This window comes from Propithecus coquereli, unplaced genomic scaffold, assembly GCF_000956105.1.
Source record: "Propithecus coquereli isolate 6110/MARCELLA unplaced genomic scaffold, Pcoq_1.0 Scaffold165, whole genome shotgun sequence".
Lineage (NCBI taxonomy): Eukaryota > Metazoa > Chordata > Mammalia > Primates > Indriidae > Propithecus > Propithecus coquereli.
In genome coordinates this window covers 1,365,454-1,388,870 of record NW_012141080.1, presented here as the reverse complement: position 1 = coordinate 1,388,870, position 23,417 = coordinate 1,365,454, and the positions used below count along the sequence as shown (strand labels likewise).

The 23,417-nt window shown below is 55.6% G+C and overlaps 1 protein-coding gene across 1 annotated transcript in view; it reads left to right on the top strand.

Moving 5' to 3' along the window:
- Positions 1-22,732, top strand: part of FA2H (fatty acid 2-hydroxylase) — a 47,657-nt gene extending 24,925 nt beyond the window's left edge. The window contains exons 2-7 of the mRNA XM_012641530.1: positions 2,535-2,627; positions 12,903-13,045; positions 13,620-13,726; positions 18,486-18,658; positions 21,036-21,288; positions 22,653-22,732. Coding sequence (XP_012496984.1) covers positions 2,535-2,627; positions 12,903-13,045; positions 13,620-13,726; positions 18,486-18,658; positions 21,036-21,288; positions 22,653-22,732 — 849 coding nt within the window. The remainder of the gene's footprint in view (positions 1-2,534; positions 2,628-12,902; positions 13,046-13,619; positions 13,727-18,485; positions 18,659-21,035; positions 21,289-22,652) is intronic.
- Positions 22,733-23,417: the final 685 nt, after the last annotated feature.

Sequence of the window (23,417 nt, the reverse complement as noted above, 5' to 3'; positions counted from 1 at the left end):
TGCAAGGTGGAGCTGCCCCAGGCGCCTGTGATGGCTCTAAGAGTCACTGGTCAGGGCAGGACACAGATGCCTGCTGAGTCCAGGCAGGGGGCAGGCCCCCATCATGACTTCATTTCTCAGGCTTTCCCTGTTCTGCACTGCCTACCACTCTACGGTTCACCCCTACTCTGGGAGTCCCAGGCTTCATCCCACACCTTTTGTGACACTCCAGTGAACAGGCCTGCAGGTCCAGGTCACCCTCTGGGCCATCCCAGCTCTGCACACCATGCCAACAGCAGTGGTCCAGGTGGCCATAGGCTAAGTGAATGATCTGCATTGTAGGATGGCTAAAAGACCAACAGTTTCTCAGTTCCCATGATCAGAAATATGATGCCCGGTTGGGTGTAGTGGTTCACGCCTGTAATCCTAGCACTCTGGGAGGCCGAGGCGGGTGGATAGCTCAAGGTCAGGAGTTCGAGACCAGCCTGAGCAGGGGCGAGATCCCATCTCTACTAAAAAATAGAAAGAAATGATCTGGACAACTAAAAATATATATATATAGAAAAAATTAGCCGGGCATGGTGGCGCATGCCTGTAGTCCCAGCTACTCGGGAGGCTGAGGCAGAAGGATTGCTTGAGCCCAGGAGTTTGAGGTTGCTGTGAGCTAGGCTGATGCCACGGCACTCTAGCCCGGGCAACACAGTGAGACTCTGTCTCAAAAAAAAAAAAAAAAAAGAAATATGATGCCCCACAGGAGCCAGCACAAGCCCTGCTGGGCTCTGCGCTGGTCCCATCACACCTTGCCTTGGAGGAGGAACATGGAACAGCTGGCCTATTTAGAGACTCCATTGTGTCCCAACAGGGTCCTGGGGAAAAGTAGATAATGAGGTGGGAGTATTGGCTGTTCCCAAATATTTATAGGCCTGTCAGGTGAAAGAGAAGGGGCCCGTGCAGCCCTAGAAGGGAGGAACCAGGAGTGATACCCAGACAACTGGAGGCAGGTGGCTGAGCGTAGGGAGACTTTTCTGAGGACTGCAGACGCGAGTCGGGTAGATGAGTGCTTCGCGTCCAGTGCTAAGAGGTGATGAGGTAGATGCCTTCTCTTCCACTTTCGGTGGTTGTTTAGGTGGATGTACCCAAAACAGATCTGTGTCTGCCACCGTGGGATGTCTGAAACATTAAAGGGTAATATATATGATAACCCCTTCCCTGCTAAGGTGATCCCTTTGTTTTGCTGGGAGAAGCAGATGGGGTTGCAGTGAGTAGGATTTGAGGTGCAGAAAAGGGGTAGATCACTCTACTTAAAGGAAGGACTTGGGGTGACCAGGAGAAAATAACTGTCCGGGAGAGAGGGGGGTTGTCTAGCTCCGGGCCTGGGTGCCATCTGGGATATTTTGAGGGTAAACCAGAATTGGAAGGCAGAAGATTATTGAGCTACTGACATGGGAAGAGGGAATATATTTATATTGGATATTTAGGGAATTTCAGTGTATGATGTGCTATAAAATCCACTCTTCTTTGTCCTCAAGAGAGCATGAGATGCTTTTTTCAAAAAAAAAGCTTGATGACACAAAACTAAATATGCTGAGATACACAGACCAAGTCAGGACCACAAAAGCCCACTTTTATTAGGGTTACATATGGATTTTCCTAGAAAATGCCAACATGGTCACTGTCACCATCAGGTTCTCTTGGGATCATTTGGAAACAAAAATGTAAGAATCGTGACGTAGCCTCTCAGCCTCTTGCCAGGACCCGGCTTCCAAGGGCCACTCCACGCCCACCGGCACCGTAGTTTCCTTCAATCACTGGGACTCAGCAAAGGCAGGCGCCTTCCCGCCCTTCCTACGTGCCGGTCTGCTGTCTCTGGCCTCACCCCGAGTGATGTCAGAGCTAGCTGGGGCCGTGTGATTTTCCAGCACATTCCATTTCCTTCTGACTTTGCCTCTTTGCTAATTCGATTTAACCTTGAACTCACTCGGGCACTCCTCTCCCGATTCCACCCCGCGTGTGGCCGCTGACATGGGACTGCTGGAGGAACGGGCTCCCTCATTTCCTGCTACCTTTCTTGTAGGCGCGTGAACCTAGAAGCCCACCTGTGACTCAGGGGCTCTATTGAATAGCCAGGGAGGCACGACAGTCACCGGCCATGGCACAGTGAGCCCCACCAGGTGCCCTGGGTGCCACCCTGTGACTCCCTTTGCCTGGTACCTGCCAGGGACCTGGAGGACGACTGGCAGGGACCCCTTTCCCGGAGCACCCCACCAACCACTCTCATTGCCCTGTGGTCTGTCAACCAGCTTGCTTTCTCTCCCCATCTTCCTGCTGATTTTGTTTTTGCAGACATTTTTTCGAGGGAGAAGTAAAGTATAGAGAATAGTAACACCCGCACCAGTGTCTCTCTGCCTTCGACAGTACTCAGTGTTCTTGATTTCCACCCACGCTGCCCAGCCACGGGGCTCTCGCTACTCCTGACTGCCACCTCACAGGGCAGCTCGGGGCTCTGTCCTCTGCCCTACCGGCTGTAAGTAACGCCCTGTGTCTTTTGTTGGCAGGATTTGACGGAGAGTGAGGCTGTAGCCACTGAGGAACCTCAGAAGACAGACCCTGCCATTGAACCAAGGCTCAAAGAGGTGGATTGGGACAAGGTACCTGGCACAGGATGGAGCGGGCTGATGGCCAGGGGGTGACGGGAGGGCGCACGGAGCCAAAGGCCATGGTGTGCACGATGCGTGCCTGGGGAAGATGAGGAGGGGGAGGCAGGTATCCGTAGCTCACAAGCAGGACCTAGCAGGAGCCAACCCAGGCAGAGGTTGTGGAGGTGTCTCATTGATGGAACATTCAGGAAAATGGCCCGTAAAGTCTCTGCACAGAGCCAGGCCCCAAACACCCTGGAAAAGAAGAGGTCTTCCACCAGGACCCATGAAGCTGAGAAAGGGACAGTAACAGGGTTCAGGCCCAAAAATGCCCAGTTTGGCCAGTGTGCAAGGTGGAGCTGCCCCAGGCGCCTGTGATGGCTCTAAGAGTCACTGGCCAGGGCAGGACACAGATGCCTGCTGAGTCCAGGCAGGGGGCAGGGCTGAAGCCATCCTCAGTGTTGGGGAGAAGCCTAAGGTGTCTGCAGAGGCTTGTGACAAACCTCCCTCAGTGTTTGGGGGCCTGCTGTGGCTAAGCAGACCCATTTGTCAGCCCTGGAGGAGCTGGCAGTCTCGGGTGCACGTGGAGCCACTCAGTGGGCAGGCGCCTCTGGAGGGAGCCAGGCTTGGGTGCCGTTTCCCTCCAGTCTGGGTCACAGGACTGTCCCAAAGTCATGGAACAGATACACATGTGCACATCCAGAAATGCCCACCCTGTGTGCTCTCTGCCAGCACTGGACATCGGAGACACCGAAATAAACAGGACACCCACACGCACACCCCCAGGAGCTCACACCCCGGTGGAGAGGAGCCTAACCTCCTCCCCCGTAAATAGTTACTGCAACAGGAGGCGACATGGGAAACATACCCAAGGAACACGGGTGGCCAGAAGAGACCGGGCGGGGGACTCCACAAAGCTGATGCTTGCTGGTCCCCTTTGGCCCTGACTCCAGGAACTCAGAGATGGCACCTGTCACATGAGATTGCTACCGCCTGTGGGAGAACTTTGGGTGTCCAACCACAGAGGCTGGAAGAAGTCATTCTGTGCCCCATCCCCTCCAGAGAGGCACGTAACCAAGAGGGACATGGAAGTCCAGCCAGAGGAAAGCCTGCCTGGCCACACGGCGAGCCTCCCAGCTGGCTCACAGGACATGGCTTCCTGGCCTCCACCCTGGGCTTGGCCGCAGTTGGGTGTGGATGATGCCCAGGCTACCAGACAGGACTTGGAGGGGAGGGGTCTTGGTACAAAGGACAGATTTCTCTGGAAGTTTGGGGGATTTGGGCAGGATGCAAGAGGAACCAACCTGCTTGAGTGGGTCAGGGACCCCAGGAGCTGGGGGGTCAGGAGAGTCCTTGGAGCAATGACCTGTGAGCTTGGCTTAGGGCTTGAATGTTGGAAAGAAAATGCTCTAAAGAGAGCTGACGCGGGCTGGATAAATGTGGCAGCCGCCAGGGCAGGGTGGCGAGAAAGAACTCTCCCGGCGGGGGAGGAGCTGCGTTCTGACCTGGCCAGGCACCGCCAGGTCACTGGGGAGGGCTCCTCCCACCGTCACTGCATGAACGAGGGAAGGGTCAACCCACGCTGCTCCGCCCTCACCTGTGCTGGCACTGAGACACATCCAAGGTGAAGAGGGTGGCGCCCGCCCCCGGGGCCTGCTCCCTGCTTGGCTGCTGGCCAGCCGTCCAAGCAGCTGACACCTGACTCACCTTCCCCGCCTTTCCTCTCTTTCACACATATGTTCTCTCTTCCTTGCCTTCCTCCTGTGTCCCTGAGAGAGGGCTGGGTCCAGAGGGGTGTGGAGACCCACCGTGCAGGGAGGCCCCAGCCCACTGGGTTCTGCCAGGGAGCCGGGCTTCCCAGACTCCAGGGGGCAAATGATGCTTTGCTTTCTTTTCTTTCCTTTTCTCTCTTTACTTTCCAAAAAAAGAATCCTATTCCTGTCTCATTCCCTGCATGGCCAATCCCCAGCCCCTTTGAGGGAGCAGAGAGATGCGGGGAGCCCGCAGGGCATGTCTAAGTTGAGCCCTGCACCTGTTTTTGACCCAGGCCGGGGGCTTGGGGGTCAGTTGGGTCCAGACCTTGAGGAGCTGTGGAGAGAGGTCGAGAAGGCAGCAGCCCTGTCTCAGCTGAGGGTCCCCAGGCCTGGGATGGATTTGCACACCTGCTCCTGGGGCAGAGGGACTTGCCAAAGCTAACCCTATGTGGTTTGCGTTCAAGGTGAGTCCTCCGGGTGCTACCAAGGAAGGGAGTCTTGTTTCCCCAGCCCTGGAAGCTGGGGACAGAGTGGGCCGTGCTGGAAAGGCTGAGGGGAAACTGGGCTGGGAGGGCAGGCGCAGGGGCCGGAAGGGTCTGTAAAGACAGCAGGAAGGCCCAGGATGCCGACCCTGCTGCCCTGCCCTGCTCAGAGGTGAGGCATGGTCTGGCTTTTCTGCATGGAATTTTCCCAGAACAATTCCTCAATCATCCCTTCCAACACCCAGTCAGGCAGGACCCAGGCTTCCTTGCGAGGCAAGAAACCAGGTGGTAGCTCCTCGCTCTACACCTGTCTCCCTGTTTTCTGGAACCCACTTGGCCTGGTTAGGTGGCCGGAGCTGCCCACTGCTCTTGGCTCCTGGACACACCTGTCCCTTTTGTCCAGTGGCCTCTTTTTGCCGCTTCGCTGTGTCCTTTTCAGAACCCTCTCCGCCCTTGCCACTGTGGGGGCCAGCCTCTGTGTGGGGAACCAGAGGGAACAGGTGTGATTTGCTGGGTTTGCAGAAGTTCCCTGCCCAGATCATTGAGCCTTATTGCGCATGCCCAGCACTTCGAAGGTATTATCTACTGTCTGAGTTCACCCTCCTGAAAACACGACTAATTCTCCTGATTTAACTGATGAGGAAGAGCTTAAGTCTCCTGTCAAAAGTCACTTCTGCGCAGGTTAGTGGCCCTCCGCTGCTCCCTGCCACATGTCCTGGGACCCTTCCACACTGACAGCTGACCAGGAATAAGACCCTGAGGCCTGTGACCAGGAGAGGGGGTGGCAGAAGGGAGGGAGGTGTCTCCAAAGCCGGCCACATCCTCTTCCCCAGCCTTCCTCGGCTAAGCCAGGATGCAGCCCAACCTGCTTCCTTCCAGCTCCACGAGGCTGTCAGTGGGTGTGGCCACCCTCTTCCCTCAAGAGACAGGTGGAATCACCTGGTCGGGTGTGTCACAGAACACATGCAGAAGTCAGTTCCCCAGAGTCCCTGTCCCCTGCCCGACACACACCTCTGATATCAGGGGCTGCTCCAAGGGTCCCCTGGGCCTGCCAGGGGTATTGTGATGGCCACAGGGTTTTACCCTTTCAGGCCCTCAGATAAGCTGCTGAGAACTAGGGAGAACAGCACCCACATCGGCACAAGGGCCCTCTTGGCCACCCCGCCTCTGGGGAAGGACCGACCCTGGCGCTGAGGGTGCCGGCCTCACCGCCGGGCACTCTGCATCCCCAGTCACCTCGAGCCCCCTTGCGACTCCTTTCTCCCCACAATCCCTCCCCCAGAGTGGGGCCTGGATGACCCAGCATCCACAGGGCCTCCCCAAGACTGTCCTCTCTGGGTGTAGGGTCCCCGAGTCTCCTCTCTGCTTGCCTCCTTTCCCGGAGCTCACAGTGCTCAAAAAGCACCCCAGGGCAGAAACCAGGCAGCAGGCAGGTGGTCTGGGCACTGCCCTCTGCATTCATGGGTCTGGAGGATGCCCTGGGAGGGCAGTGGACAGGGCAGGTTGTGAGGCAAGAGACGCCACGGGGCGACCATCGCTGGCGCCAGTGAGATGGAGAACATCGTTCCCTTCGTCTTCGTGTTGTGTGGGGTGGGCAGGAGGGTCTGGTGGTACACACAGAGGGCATCGGCAAGTGTGCTGCAAGGGAGTGACAGCCCCACCTGGTTGTGCGATGGGGCCCAGAGTGGGCACCCATGCTGGTCTTCAGCCCCAAAGCCAAGGTCATGCTGGCATTCTGCACAACACTCAGCTGTCTTTCTGCGCTCCCTGCTCCCTGTCACTGTCATCGGCCTGAGCCCCCATGGGGTGAGCTAAGGCCACCCCCCAGCCTCATATGCCCCGGCTGAGGGGTGGGTTGTGGGGTGGGCCCGGGGGCAGGTGGTGCAGAACCACCTCTGTGGGCTTGGGCTTGTCCCAGGCAGACTGCGCAGGCCGGGCCTGTAGCTGCCCCTGCAAGGCCATCCAGGGCCCCGCCCCGCCCCACTGCCTGGGCACTGCACTGGGGTTCGGCAAAGCGTCTGTGCTGTGAAAGTCACGGCCACGGGGGTCCTGATTCGGCTGGCGGGAGGCCTCCTGGCCGGGCGTGAGGGCCTGGGCTCCGAGCTGGACGCTGGGTCGAGGCCCTGCCGCAGCATCTGTGGCTGAGCGTCGGACCCTCCTCCTCGTCTGGGAAATGAGGTCCACTCAGGCCCCACCTCTCAAAGTAAAGGGTTACAAAGGTTCATGGACATGAGGCCCAAGCCTAGACCGGCCAACCACAGGGCACAGAAAATCGTCACCCGGATTCTTGTTGAGCTTCTTGTCCTTACTCCCCTGCCCGCTGGCCCCGCTGGTTGGAAGCACATCCTCCTCCTCCTCTCTGGCTCAGAAAGCTGCCCTGGAGCTCTGGGCTTTGGGCAGACGTTTCTTTGAACAATCGCCTGAGCTCATGGCCATGGTGGTGGGAGGAGCCGCTGGCACTGAGCAGCTGCCCCCTCTGCCCACATTGGCCACACTGGGGAGAAGCAAGTTCTGGGCACACTGTTCCCAGGCTGGGCTGCCCCAGGAAGGTGTCCTGTGCCACCTGGACCCTGTGCTGCCCAGAGGGAAGGGAACCTGGGATGAGAAAGAGAGGAGAGGAGGCCCCCTCCCCACCCTGGCAGCTGCCCATCCACCCACCCTCTGGGCAGCAGACTGCGTTTTCCCCCTCGCGGAGCTGCTGCAAGCTGCATTCCTGGCATAGCCTGGGAGAGGCCCTCCCTGCTCCCTGTGGGGCAGGGGCAGAGCTGGGGGGAGGGGCGCAAGGCGCTTAGGCCAAAATCACCGCAACTTGCATCTGATTCTGGGGCACAGCCTGTTCCTCCGGTCTTTCAATCACCAAAGGACCCCGTCCAACCCCAACAAGCTGCTCATTCCAGAGCTGGGCAATCCTGAGCGCTGGGCTTGCCCTCTCTGAGCAACAGCTTCCATGGGTGTAAAAGGAGAATTTGCTATTGTGACAGTAGCCGTGGGAGCCCTAGATGCCTGGGAACTGGAGGCGTGATCAGTGGTCTGTTCTCCCCTTCTTCCCATCCACCCCCCAGCCTCCTACAGAGGCCACAGACCTTTGCCCAGGCCTTCCCTGTGTCCCCCAAGCCTTAGGAAGTAAGAGTGGGTGGGGCCAGGGCCAGGCGCCAACTGGGAAGAAGAGAGCCACGTGTGAGGGAGGGCTAAGGGGCCCAGGGGTCTTTGGCCAGGAAGAGTAGGAAGTGAGATCCCATCTGGTTAGGTCCTGAGCAGTCATCTGCCGTCCTCCCTTCTCCAAACCAGGTCCCAGCCAGCTGCCGTGTTGGAAGTGACCAGCAGAGGCCTTGGACCCGTTAGCACGGAGCTGAGACTTGCTCTTTCAGTGATCAGGACTGGAAGAGAATTGGGAAAGGACACCCTATCAGCACATGTACCGCCTAAAACCAAGGCCAAGCACACAGGGCGAATGTCCCAGCTCTTGGGAAACTGTGTGGAGGGTGCTATTAGCTGCAGGAAGGGGGAAGGGAGGTTCCCACTCTAGGACCAACCAACCCCATCTCAAGAGTCACTTGGCCTCTTGGGCCTCAGTATTCTCATCCATAAAATGGGGAGGAGGTCAGCAGGCCTGGATTTCTGCACTTATGTGGGAGGCTCACTTTACTTTCCCTGGAACAATAGGACAGGGCCCCAGTGGTAGAATTACAGATGTTGGCCATTGAGGACAGAGGGAGGCATTTGGTGGGGAGAGCAGGGGCTTCCTGGGATTCCTCTGGGTTGACTTTTCCTAGGCACCATTGAGGGCTGCCTCATGGAGATGCAATGTGGGCTGGATATGGAACTTGGGTTTAAGGCCCGCCAAGGCCACAGGTGGACCAGAGGCAGCCTTGGGACTGACTCCAGACAGCAAACCCACCCTTTGTACAGGTGGCTGGTGCCTGCTGGTCTTCCCAGGGAGTAACTGAATCATGTCCGAATGTCATATTGGCAACAGGACATCAAACAGCAGACCCCTGTGTGGGGGGCTCTGTTCCCACCACCCCAGTGAACACCCCATCGGAAGTCTAGCTCCAGTTTCTCATACTTGCTCCCTCCTTTCGTTCTGTTCCCTTCACAACAGAGTGTGAGATTTAGGCTGGAGCCCCTGCTTGTTGCTTACCTAGACCTTTCTTCTGTGTCTCAACTGAATTAAACTTATGAATCATATGCTGTTTTCTACCTGCTTTACAAATTAAGGGCAAAATGGATCAATAGATAAAAACTTGCACAAACTACCACTAGGCTGAGAGAGGGGCCCGTCTGACTGCATCCCTGAGCTATAGCTAGAAACATTCATCATCGAAGTGAGCTAAGTCTGAATTAAGTGTACAAATGAAACACAGGCAGAGGGGTGTTCTGTGTAGCATGCAAAAGTGGGACGTGTAAAAATCAGGGATTTCATTCAAGATAGGTGGTGATAAGGATGTATATTACTATTCTTAGAGCAACAACTGGGGGTAAAATACAAAAAGGCATAGCTGAAAAGCTCATAGAGGAGATAATGTAGAGGACTTTAAAATAGTTAATGCAAACAAGACAAAGGAAGAACAGAGGAGAGAAATGGAAACTAGCACAAGGGTAGACCTACTCCAACAATAAGTGTAAATAGACTAAACGCTTCAATTAAAAGGCAAAGATTGGGTAGATTTAAAAAAAAAAAAAAAGGAAGACCCAAATATATCCTGCCTGCAAGAGATGCACTTTAAATGTAAAGACACACACAGGTTGGAAGTCGAAGAGTGGAAAAGACCAGGCACACGCCAAGCTTCAGGAAGCTGATTGGTTCTATTACTACCAAAGAGGACTTCAGAACAAGGAGTATTACCAGGGACCACGATGGCTGTTTCCCAATGACGAAGGGGCCAGCTCACCAGGGAGATATAACTCGGCAGCCTCAGGCAGGTTACTCAGCCTCGGTTTCCCCATCTACAAAATGACCGTTATTAGAGTGCCTGCCTAGCCAGGAGTACGGTGAGGATCACATGATTGAATACATGTCAGGTGTTTAGAATCATGCTTGGCCCATGACCTGTGCTCCGTGAGTGTCAGCTGTCAGTGTTACTGCAGCTGGGACAAAGCCTCAAGTGCTCACTGTGACCCTGACCAAGCCTCTAAGGTGGGGCTCTGCAGGCTGCTGCGAGATAAGGTGTAAACACAGACTGAGAGCTAGTTCTTCTGGTTCTTCTTCCTGGTACTGCTTGTGTGTGTGCGCGTGTGTGTGCATGTGTGTGCATGTGTGTGTGTGTGTATGTGTGTGTGCGCGTGTGTTTGGAGACCTGGGGTGGAGGAATGGAAGGAATGAGACCGCATGCATCCAGTGAACCCGTTTGCTGCTAGACCCAGGGCTGAGGTCAAGGAGGCTGGGTCAGGAAGGGAGCAGTGACTGGGCGGGGTTTGGGCTGTTGCCTGACTTGGTGCTGTGGCAGGATGGCTCTGGGCTGACCTGGAGAAGCAGGAAGTGACCTACCCCGCCCTCCCCGCCCCACATGCCACTAGAAAGCAGCCAGCACCTGGAACCTGCCAAGTTCACATGACGAGAGCCACAAGCTCCTTGGGCCTTTCATTCTGGGCACAGGCACAGGGAGAGTGCCCAGTGGCCTTGCCTGCTTGCTCCTGGCCCCCCACGCCCCTGCCCCAAGGCTGTGGTGGAGACTAGCTTCACATCCACAGGAGCTGGGAGCTCATGAAGGCTGGTTTCTGGAAAACCCGCTGGGGCTGAGCCAGCTCTGGCAGGGAGGCCTGTGCGAGGACGAGACTCCAGCCAGGGCCACAGGAAGGCAGGTTTCCAGAATCAGCGCTGGCTTGCATGCTCTTCCACCACTTACAGCCCTTCACCCTCCCCCTCCTTGCCGCCACTCCCACCCCTTCCACCCGAAGTGGGAGCTCCCTTGTACTGGAGGTGGAGCACCCACCGTGCGACACCCTCATCCTCACTCCACTGTGGGTGGTGGGTGGCTTCACAGATGAGAGAGCTGAGAGGCTCTGAGAGGTACAGACACCTGTCCAGGGTCCCACAGCCAATAAATGGCAGAGCCAGGCTTCGAAGGTGGTCCCCGGACTGCAAGTTCACTGTTCTTCACTGATCTGGGTCCAGATTAATCTTTAGGACACTGACTCATCAGAAATCTTGAAGGGCTTCCCATTGCCTACATCTGCGGCCTCCAGACTTTTCTAATCCTACATCCCTGTCAGTGAAACTTTTTGAGCACATTCTGCATTATATGTGCTTTGTTTTTTTGAGACAAGGTCTTGCTCTGTTGCCCGGTTTAGTATGCAGTGGCATCATCATAGCTCACTACAACCTCAAACTCCTGGGCTCAAGCCATCGTCTTGCCTCAGCCTCCTGAGTAGCTGGGACTACAGGTATGTGCCACCGTGCCTGGCTAATTTTTCTATTTTTTGTAGAGACGGGGTCTCACTATGTTGCTCAGGCTGGTCTCACAGTCCTGGCCTCCAGCAATCCTCCTGATTCGGCCTCCCAAAGTGCTAGTATTACAGGTCTGAGCCACTGTACCTAGAGTGGCTCCATTTTAATTATCTATAAAGTATTTGTGTGTGCTAATGTACTTTTGTATTCTGTGCATTAGAACACATTCGACTGTAATTTAAAGGTGAGGTAAAACCGGGTGCCCATGCATCTTAGTCCCAGCTACTTGGGAGGCTGAGGCAGGAGGATCACTTGAACCCAGGAGTTTGAGTCCAGCCTGGGCAACACAGTGAGAACCTGAATCTGGAAAAAAAAAATGAGATGAATATATAACAAACACAAATAGAAAAGTAGAAACAGGATCTCCAATATGTTGTCCCTGCCTCTAGGGTCAGCCCGTGAATACTGCTGGGGTACACATATATCACTGCCTTGCAGACAGCTGGCCTAGAGAATGAAGCACCAACTCCTGGATTCAGGGTCTTCTGTTACCAAAGCCCTCAGCAGATTTCCTCCTGCTGTCCACAGAACAGTGTCAAGATGCCAGATGGGCCACTGTTCTTCTCAACTTTATGTCTGTGCCCACACTCCCCTCTGTCCCTTCCTCTCTCCCCCTTGCCAAGTCCTCCATGTTGTATGAGCTCCAACCCAAACCCTGGGTCCTCTGCAAAGCCCTTGCCTACCCTGGACCCAGGGATTTGTACCAATTATTCTTTCTCTGGATCTCAGCCTGCCTTAAATGGCCACTAAACTATCTTGTTCGCATGCCACATCTTGCTGAGCACTTGATGTAGGTACTATTATTATTACTTCCACTTTATATTTGGGGAAACTGAGGCTTGAAGAGGTTAAGCAATTTTCCTAAGGTCACACAGTAAGTGGTGGAGCCAGGGTTTGTACCCAGGCCTCACTCCAGAGTCTAAACTCTGATAAACCACTAAGCAATATGAAGCAAAGATGGTTTCTTTTGTTCCTGTTGGATCTTCTCAGCACCTAGCACACACATATATGAATATTAATATATGAAATATTAATATTAAACCAATTGTCGAATGAATGATTGAATGGATGAATGAACGAATTACCCAGACTGACACCAAGAAGAAAGCCTGTGATGGAGGGAAAAGGGCCTACTTCATTCCTGATACAGAATGTGTGGCCTCCTGTACCTAAAGAGTCCTGGGCAAGGCTTCAAGCTTCAGGTGTGGCTGAATCTGGGTGCTCAGGTATCATCACCAGGATTCTGTCCCTCTGGCTCTTGGCTTGGCCATCCTCTGTGTAGGTGGAGACCTCAGGCAGGCTCCGCTAGCAACTCCAGGCTCACACCTGCCAACTTAGCAACTCCAGCAGGAAGAGAGGGCGTCTGATGGCTCATTGCACCAGCTGAGGTCGTGAGCCTGCACTGGACCCCACTGCTTTGGCCAGGGGGTTGGGGTGAGCAGCTTGGTCAGTGCTGCATGCCTGAAGCAAGAGGGTGGGTGTCCCACATAGACCACATGAGCTGAGGTGGCGAGTGGGGATTGGGATACTATAACCAGGAGATGGGAAAATGAATGTGGGAAGATATGAATATCAAGTGTCCACTTGACTTTGTCTCTTGCAGGACCTGGTAGACTGGCAAAAACCTCTCCTGTGGCAGGTGGGCCACTTGGGAGAGAAGTATGATGAGTGGGTCCACCAGCCGGTGACCAGACCCATCCGCCTCTTCTACTCAGACTTCGTAGAGGCCCTCTCCAAGACTGCCTGGTGAGCTGCTCCCTGCGCCTGTGGCAGGCTGTCCCTCTCCTGACGGTGCCAATCAGATATGGAAGGGGAAGGGGCAATTGGGTCTCTCCCCAGAGCCCAGGGCTGTGCTGTAAGTTCTTGGGGAGGGTGAAACATGCCATAGGCATAATTCATTCCTGTGCATGGTTTTGTCTACTGAGTGGGTGACGGCCCAACATGTAGCCAGAAACCTCTTTCGATGCTACCCCTGGTTTATTCCCGACTCTTATGAGGGGTTTCTAACCTCTAACACCCATGGAAACAATTTTGCCTGCAATTCTGCTCCTCTGCCACAAGTGGTCAGCATCCTTCTATCCGGTTGCATAGTGTCAGTAGCCATGGGGATGCAGTTCTTTTCTGCCAGTAACTCATCTCAGAGACAGGAGACGGATGGACTGTCTTCTCCATCCCCCACACCTGTGTCCCTTTGCCCCGGGTCTCCATATGCTTTCTGCATGTGCTTTGGTGTCATCTTGTCCCCCTTCCAGTTGAGGAAAGCTGGACCCTGTCAAGCCCCTGTGCGTGTGTCCCTCTCACCCTGACGGCCCTCCTGCAGGTACAGTGTCCCCATCATCTGGGTGCCCCTGGCGCTGTACCTCAGCTGGTCCTACTACCACACCCTGGCCCAGGGCAACGTCCGACTCTTCACGACGTTCACAACAGGTAATGCCAGGTTCCCTCCTGACTTGCTCGCGTGGGTCCTGGAGGCAGGAGACCTCGGTGTCCTCCCCACTCCTGAGTTTCTGAGAGCACAGAACCCCCAAACCACACCACAAACATCTCTAAGCGAGGCCTCTCTGTAGAAAAGAAACATTTTGTCAGACTCCCACCCACCCCCAAGATGGATACAAAATCCAACAACACATCAGCAGAAACTAAATGAAATTGTTTTGTCAGCCGATGTAGCAATAAAAAAAAAAAAAAAAAGAGGGCTTCTCACTGAGTCTAATACCAGAAAATGTACGACCTGGGATTCTTTGGCAAGAAACTAAACGAAAATGAAGTCACTTTGTCCAGTGGCAGAGCTGGGAGCTGGACTCAGACTGGTCCATGAATACTGCACAGATGAGCAGAGCACCTGGGAGAGATCTGGGGGTATCCTACAGGGTCTCCGGGGCACAGGGCCGTGCAGCCGATCCCCAGACTGGGAGTAACAACTCACCTCTGTGAGGCATTTGCCATGTGCCAGGCCACGTGCTTTCTAGGGACCACCTCATCTATCCCTCCCACCAGCCCCATGTGAAGGGTCCTATCATTGTCCCCTTTTAGAGTTGAGGACATGGAGCTTCAGAGATACCGAGGGAGTGTCTCAGGGCCATGTGGCTAGGATGAGGATACCAGGTGCTCCCAGCTTCTAGTTGAGGGGCAGGGGACAGAGAGTGGGGCTGATAGGAGATAATGTCCAAAGAGCCTATGGGACTGAGTCAGGACGGCCACGGGGCCTGCCAGCTGGCCCCACAAGCCCACTGCCTGCCTGGGGCCTCCAGGTGCAGCCGTCTGCCTGGGTGTTCTGTCCGCCCGGGCCCGGCCTGCCCCAGGGAGGTGCCAGGACTGCCATGCCTATCAGCCGCGCTTCCCTCCCTGCTCAGTCCCCATGCTCCGGACTCATGCTCTGAGCTCTTTTCCCCATACCCCGGGCGTCTCTCCTGGCCACATCTCTGGGAGGAGCAAGTCAAGGGCCTGAATGGTTGTGGGGGGTGGGGACTAGGGTCACAGTGCCAGGAGCTTTGGTTTATCCACCTGACCCGAGGCAAGTGGGGGAAGTCCCCTGATCCCAGCCCGGAGCTGCTTCTGGTCACCAAGGGTTACTGCAGTTGCCCCACGAGCCAAGGTTACCCTTTTCTGCCCACACTGAATAGCTCGGGCACAGCACGGGGCTTGTTGCTCAGAGCCCTGCTCCCTGAATCGCCCACTGTCCGCCGGCACTCCCCTAACAATCACAAACAGTGGCAGGGCCTCCAGGGCTGGCGGCCGGAGGGGGAAGGGGACACTGAAGCTTTGGCCCAGGTCCCTCTGCCGGATTCCTCCCGAGATGCCACTCAGTACCAGCTCCAGCCGGATGGGCAGACAGGGGTGATGCTGGGGTGAGGGGGCGGGCGGAGGCTTGACCTATAGGAGGGGACTTTCTGCATGGTGGGGAGGGTGATTCGAGGGCCCTGTCTGCTTGGCAGGCCCCTGCAGAGAGCTAAAATGTGCCTGTCGTATAAAGGTCCAGTGTGGGAGGTTAGTAAGCCTGTAACCACGATGCCAGCAGTGGAGGCGCAAGAGCCACGTCTCCACGTGCCTCCTTCATCCCCCAGCTTGTCATGCAAGGCACAAGCCGCAGGCAGAGAAAATAAGAGCCCACAAAGCCAGGCGAGGGGAGACTCGGCGGGGCCCCAGTACAGCTGCTGGACAAAGACACGCTGGAATAAACGCTGAAGAGTCAGGGTGCCAAGCGGCAGTGGCGCTGCTGAACAGCAGTTTCATGCTGAAATTCCTAGATGCATGTGTGAAAATGCTTTGCAAAGCCAGAGGGGTTCCGCAAAGTCAGGATGGCCCCAGAACAGTTCCTGAGGGTGTTAGGGGAAGTGCCAGCCACCCCGTTGCTGTGCACCGTCCTAGATAAGGACTTGGGCCCCAAATGGGATGGTGTTATGGGTGCCCTGGCAAAGTCAAGACCAAAGTCTATGGCCAGGGAATGCTCTGTGTGTCCTGTCCTTTCCCTGCAGACGGGAGCTGAGTGGCAAGGAAGGCGCCTCGGCTTTGGGCAGGGGACAGCCAGGGGGCGGGGAAACTCCTCCTCCCTCACCTGGGACCTGCTAGAGCTCTGCAAGGAGAATCCAGAGGTGGACAGGAGCAGGACTGCTGGTTGGAACTGAGACAGATGGATTTGGACTTATGTTTAGAAGTTATAGTAGCTACTTGTTAAATACCACGAGTATTATATCATTATAATGAATATCATTATTATATAATGTGTACTCACCATATAATCAGATAGTGTATTACCTCCATCCTAACAACAGCTTGTCAAGATGGGTGGGATATTTTACTGCTGAGAAAATTATAACACATAGGTGGTGCAGAGCCGGGATTTGAACCCAGGTCTGCAAATCCAAAGCCTGTGTCTTCGGCACTTCACCAGAGTGTTTTGAAGGACCCCAGGGGTGTCAGGGCTTCCCTGGAAGCAGGGTCTCTTGACAACCAGAGCAGCCCAGCCAAGGCCAAATGGCCACTTGCAGTCAAAACCGGCCAAGCTGTTAGGCAAGCATCTTGTACCAAATGGGACATGGCGGGCCCCACAGATGAGAGCAGTTGGACCAGCTGGAAACCTGATTTGAGAGAGGTGGACCCTTTGGGGTTGAATCTCAGCTGCATCACATGTTAGTTCCCAGGAGAGGTGTGAAAAATCTTTTCATTACATGGAGATTCATTTGGAGCCATGTGTCAGGATGGAAGTTGGCCTAGAACCTGGTGTCAAGAGCCTGGAAGGTCACCTCTCCCTCTCTGTCTTCCTGGACTTCCTCCCTTCCTTGGCAGCCACGTGTAGTCATCCGTCCTGGGCCTGCCCGCAGCATGCATACAGCTGCAGCCTGTCAGAAGCACTCCCTTAACTGAACCCGAAGCTGCCTGCCTCTGGGCCTGGTTCTGCCCTTGGAATGGCATGGATCACATCTCGTCCGTGCACAGCCCATCAGAGGCTTACCTACTATTCTCCCTATGCGTCCCTGAGTGTCTGCTGTGTTAATCACTGGAGATAGAAAGTGAAAGCCTCAGACCCTGCTCATAAAACGCTCATGACCTAGTAGGGGACGACCGAGCAGAGCACAGGCGTGGTACAGTGTGACAGAAGGAGAGGAGAGGTTGTGTACCCAGCTAGGGGTGGCAAAGGACGTCTGCGCGGGCTTGCCCTGGGGCCAAACCTCCAAGGATAGGAAAGGCAGGGAGGGAATTCCAGTGAAGGAAACACAAGCAAAAGTACGGAGCTGGGGGGAAGCACATGGCACATCCAAAGAGCCACACGTGGTCTGGCTTGGCCCAAGTGCAGGGTGACAGAAGAGGAGGCAGGGGTAAGGCTGGCAGGCTCAGGTCTCCAGGGACCTCGAGTGCTGCACTGTGGGGTTAGGACTTTGCCTGAAGATCATGAGGCACCACAGAAGGGTTTTAACAGCAAGCGGAGGCAGGAAGGGGCAGTGAGAGGACAATGCTGTCGTGGTGGCACCAAGTGACAAGGTACCAGTGGATTAAGAGCAATGGATTCACTCAAGAGATATGTATGTATCTTTCTTTAATCGAGGTGAGATTCACATAACAAAGTTAACCATTTAAAGTGAGCAATTCGGTGGCATTTAGTACATTCAGTGCTGCGCAACCGCCACCTCTGTCTAGTTCCGAAACATTTCATCCCCCCAGGAGGAAACCCTGCACCCTCGAGCAGTCAGTCCCCACTCCCCCCGGCAACCGCCAGTCTGCTCTGTCTCGGCGATTCACCTATTCTGGAATTTCATATAAATGGAATCTCGCATTCGCGGCCTCTGGGTCTGGCTTTCTGCTTTGCCAAGAGATCTCAAGGCGCTGCAGCCAGCAGGGCTTGGGACCAGCTGGATGTGCGGGAATAGGTAACTGAAGCCCGACTCCTCGGGTAATGTGTGGACGTCAGGTCCCCCACTGAGGAAGGGACCCCAAGAGGAGTGGCCACAGTGATGGGGTGGGCAGGGAGGAAGAGGAAGATGACTGGCCTCGTTTGGGAGATGTGAAGCTTGGGGGCTGTGGATGACCACGTGGAGATACCTGGTAGCAAGGGGCTGTCCAGGGCCCGGGGAAGTGCAGATCGTGGCGTGGTCGAAGTCAGGGAGTGAGCAGAGAGGCTGGAGGGTCCAGGCTCCGGCCCTGGGGACAGAGGCGGTTTCCAAGATGGAGCCTGAGCAGGAGCATTCGGAGGGTGGCGGGGGGAGGCCGGGTGTCCCAGCAGGCAGGGGTGGGCTGTGCATGCCAACCTCACGGGCCCCAGACCCTGTGAGAATCTCATCAGAACAATGCCCACAGAAGCATAATGAGGTATATAATTCCATCAGTAACCCCCTCAGCTCAGAACTGTCCCCTTCTCCTCCCCTGCACCCCCGAGGCAAGGTCACCCTCCCAGGCAAAGGTCTAGCACGGCTGTAGCAGCGTCTCCCACCATCGCTCTAAGGAAGACAGCAGATCCCTGGCCACCAGCCCACCCTCCTGTAAAGGACCCCCCAGACCCAGTCCGGAGCCTCCCAGCCTCCTTCCCACTTGGACCCAAGGGCCTCAGCAGTGTGGCCTGGCCTCGTAGCTGCATGGCAGAGGGCAGCAGCTCCCCAGCTGCTGGGGGCTGCGAGGCGGGACATCTGGAGCCACCAGGCATTGCCACGCCCCGGCTGTCACCCTGACCTCGCCTCTCTCTGCCGCCCTGCAGAGTACTCGGTGCAGGTGCCGGGGTCCGTGTTCCCTGTCCTCTTCGTGCTGGGCATGTTCCTCTGGAGCTTTCTCGAGTACGTCATCCACCGTTTCCTATTCCACATGAAGCCTCCCAGCAACAGCTTTTACCTCATCACGCTGCACTTCCTCGTGCACGGCCAGCACCACAAGGTGAGTGGGGCGGGCGCCCAGCACGTGCCACCCGCCGTGGGCCTCGCAGCTGTGAGCGGCTCCCGGCAGCTGCGGATCTTCCTGGGAACCTGGCTGTGGGTTAGGAGCAACAGGAAACCAGGGGCGTTTGACACTGCTCAGAGAGGAGGTCAGGCATCGTAATGTGAGCCAGGCGGGGACAGGGTGGGCGGGCGCCATCGTTGCAAACAGCAGGCACTCTGCACCCCTCATGCATCTCGTTCGTCCACTCGTTCACCCAGCAAGTGTTCAGTGCCAGGCGCTGTTCTAGACATCATAGAACAGAACCATAAAAATCCTTGTCCTGGTGGAGCTTCCTTCTGGAAATGGTGCTGTGGTTCTCCCCATTCCACAGAGCAGGAAACTGAGGAAATTAAGGAACGAAGGAATTTGCCCCAGGTCACACCTAGCATCGCCAGGATGTCAACCCAGTTCTGTGGACTCCAGAGTCTGTGCTTGCAACCACCCACTGCCCTGGGGCTCTTCGAGGACAGTCCCAAAAGCTGGGCCTAGATGACAGGTCTGCCCTACCCTCTGGAGGCTTCTCTGTCCCTGCACCGTACTGCCCTTGGCCTGTCCCAGGGGCGTCCCCAGCAGGCCCCACACTCTGGACTTCCCGTTACATTTCCGTCTCTTCAAAAGTGAGTCCCTTCCCCCACATTCTGTTCACTGCTGGGTGTAAATCAGAGAAAATGTGGCAAATGTGACACTTTCAGGACACGAATTCAGATGTGGAAAACAAACAAAGACCCTTATGTTGCTGATATTGAACTTAGATCTCACCTTGGTTTCCTGGCGGCAGCTCAGTCTGGTTCATCTGAACGAGCCCATTTCTGGTTTTATTAGCCTCCGGGAGAGCTCTCAGACTGGTCAGGCATGTCCCCTTCCTGGCTCTCCCCAGAGTTGATCTGCATCCCAGCGGACTTTTGTGGCAGCCACTATTGGGTGGTGTCCAGTCCTGGGCCAGCCTGTTGCTCAGCCGTGCTCTAAGAGGGACCATAGCCCAGGCCTGGCCAGGCTCCCCGCTCCAGGTCAACGTCCAGCCCCATCTGGCCTCTGCTCTCCAGGGCTTGCTGCACCCACTGCCATGTCCCTTGCTCCACTCGAGATACCTGTTCAGATCTGCTGTCCCCTGTCAGCTAACTTTCCCATCCTCAGGGGACAAAAGAACCTTCTAGAGGCCTGCTTAGGTTACTCCAGGGCCCCACGGGCTGTCTCAGGCTCCCTCTTCTGAGACACTCCCACACCAATATGTCCAGTCTCCTGCTGCCACACCGTGAGGACGAGAGGAGCTTGCGTGGCCCCTAGCCACCTGGGCTCTAGTCAGGAACGTGTTCTCAGATCTCCAAAACTGTCTGTCTGAGGGTCCTGATCCAGTCGTGGCCTGGAGCTAGCCCGTACGAGCCCACGAGAGAAATGGTGCACTTCCCAGCTCCATTTTAAGTGATGTCACTTGGTAGCTTGACGTTGGCCATGGTGGGGAATATTTACACCATGAGAATTAGCAAACACTACACATCAGCACTCCCCCTCCCTTCCTTCCTCCCTCCCATCCTCTCACCTTCCCTTCCTTTTTCTGAGAGAGGTTCTCCAGCACAGCACTTGTCCTGCTGCTCCTGGTCTAAGGGGACGGAGGCCCACCCCAGCGTGTGGCTGTACCACTACTGCCTGCTTTCTCTCTCTTCCCTTCCAGCCCAGGGAGAGTCTCTTTCTTCTCAGAATGCTCGCCAAGCGGTATTTAACATCTTACCTCTAGAGCCAAGGGCTTGGCTCTTTTGTTCTCTGGTTCATTGTGACAACACCCCTTGTACCAAAAAGGCCTCCTCTTTGGATGTGGGGGTGGAGAGAACATCTCTAGTAACCCTTCCAGGTTCAGCCCACCACGGACTGCATTAACCTCAGCCTCTGCCATGCTGCCCTCCCAGAGAGAACCAGGCCTCAGCCTAGGTGCCCTGTCCTCTAGCCAGGGGCATGGTATTGGGGGACAGGGCTCCTGTCTAGCACCTAACAAGGGCCACGGCCAAAGTGGCCTCTTGAGCACGAGGCAGGCTCTGAGCCATCAGCACACCCAGCCCGTCCTGCCTCGCGTCACTCCCATCCCCGGGCTCCTGGGCGGTTTGCTGGGGCCCATCCTGGCTTGCACATGCGGAGCAGGACAGTCTCTCCAGGTCTTCCAGGCATGGTGGCCTGCCCTCCCCACAGCCCCCCAAGGTGCTAAGCCTACCCACGGCAGGCCGCTGCCCCCTCACTGGATGTCTGCAGCCATCTGTCTCCATCCCTCTGGCTGGGCATGTTGTGACCACAGACAGGCCCCGGGGCCCAGGGCTGCCCTCTGATGCACAAGCCTCTCCATCCACAGGCGCCCTTCGACGGCTCCCGCCTGGTCTTCCCCCCTGTGCCAGCTTCTCTGGTGATCGCCTTCATCTACGCATGCTTACGGCTCCTCCTGCCTGCGGCGGTGGGAGGCACTGTGTTTGCAGGGGGCCTCCTGGGCTACGTGCTCTACGACATGACCCATTACTACCTGCACTTCGGCTCGCCGCACAAAGGCTCCTACCTGTACAGCATGAAGACCTACCACGTCAAGCACCACTTTGCACATCAGAGGTCAGGTGAGGATGCGCCACCGCTCCCACGGCCTCTCCTGTTAGGCCACTGATTTATTTGACAACTGCCACGGAGCCCACTTGGGGCCAGACACTGTCTTGGGTACTGGGTGTACGCACAGGGCTCCCTCCGTTTTACTTGCTGGTGCACATGGCTGTGCAGAGACGGACAAGGAAATCCATAAATGGCAAAGGTAATTTCAGATAGTGATAAAAGCCATAAAGAAAATAGAGCAAGGTGACATCCAAGGAACCACAGAGGTGGGGGCCCAGGTCCTGCACTATCCGATGAGACTTTGTGCAGGCCATGTATGATTTTAAATTTTCCAGTGGTCATGTGAAAAAGTCAAAATAAACAGATGAAAAGAATTTCAATAATATATTAACCCAATATAACCAAAATATTATTTCAACATGTAATCAACATTTAAAAATCGTTGATGAGACATCTTGCATTTTTTCTCTTATGCTAAGTCTTCAAAATCCAGGGAATATTTTGCATTTACAGCACGTCTCCGTTGAGGTGTTAAAGTGTTGTTGCAAATACTGGATCTATATCTAGATTTTATAAAATTTGCAATCAAAAAGTAGATTCACATACGTAAGTGGCTTCAAACATGCTTAAAAATTTTCCAGTAACTGAATCAAGGATCAGTTTTTACATTGAAATTTAGATTTTTTTTTTTTTAGGGGGGACAGAGTCTCTCTCTGTTGCCTGGGCTAGAGTGCAGTGGTGTCATCATAGCTCACTGTAACCTCAAACTCCTGGGCTCAAGCGATCCTTCTGCCTCAGCCTCCCAAGTAGCTGGGACTATAGGTGTGTACCATGATGCCTGGCTAATTTTTCTATTTTCAGTAGAAACAGGGGTCTTGCTCTTGCTCAGGCTGGTCTCGAACTCCTGAGCTCAAGCGACCTTCCTGCCTCGGCATCCCGAAGTGCTAGGATTACAGGTGTGAGCCACTGCACCTGGCCAGAGTTGAGACCCGAGTGAAGAGAAGCCAGCATCCGCTATCTGGGGAAAGAGCAGTTCAGGAGCAACTGGTGCAAAGCCCTAAGGCAGGAATGAACTTGGTCCCCTCAAGGAGAGGGACGATGGTGAGAGAGGGAGCAGTGACAGGCAGGGGCCAGGCATCCCGGGAACCCAGGCCAGATAAGGAAGTGGGGTTATTCCAACTACATCCTGGGGGCACTAGGAACACAAGTGTCTGCCCTTGACTTCTACCAGGATGGCCCTGGGCATTGGGAAGGCCACTGGGGACAAATGGTGACATCTTCCCTACCTGCTAGCCCTCCCCCGGCTCCCTTCCCGAGCAAGTTTGTCTCTGCTTCCACAGTACCTCAACTTTTCCCCATTTGTCTCCCTCTCTAGGATTTGGCATCAGCTCTAAATTGTGGGATTACTTTTTCCACACCCTCATCCTAGAGGAACCTGACCCGAAGACACAGTGACAACTCCTGCCCTTCCATCCTGCCCCCAGCCTGGCCCTGGACCCTGCCCGGCCCCAACCTCCCCATCCAGACCCTGCTAAGAAGGTTGGCTCAGCCGGCAGGACAGGCTCTGTCAGGCCTGGGGCTTCGTGGAAGGTGTGGAGGGGACCCTGGGGCAGGACTGCCCCCCTACCCGCCCCAGGAGGGGCCCATCCACTTGGTGGCCAGATGGCCCCCAGGACCAGGCCTTTTCTGGAGCATCCTTGCCTACAGCCAAGCCCACAGGACTGCTTCAGGACCTGGCCAACGGTAGCCGCCCCAAGGGGAATGAAGATAACTGACCCCTGGGGCCATGCCTGTGTCCCACCTGTGCCTTAGCGCCTCAGGCTCCCTAGGAGCCTCCCCTTGACGTCTAGCTCTGTGTTCACAGCAAGGGTAGGTCTATGGGGCCTGTGGCCGCGTCTTCCCCTCCTGCCCTTCCTGGGGAGGGTTTGGTGGCTCTGAGGTGGAAGAAGGACTCTCACAAGGAGAGGCAGCATGAAGCCTCCCCCAGGCCCCAGGACAGCCCCTCTGGCCACTGCCAACACAAATGCCAGCTGTACTGCCAGCTGCCCCAGGCTGCCATGCATTGGTGCTCACATGGCCCTCCCTCACCTGCCTGTGCTGTCGGGCGCGGGGTGGCAGGTGGGAGCCCTGGCCCCTTCCT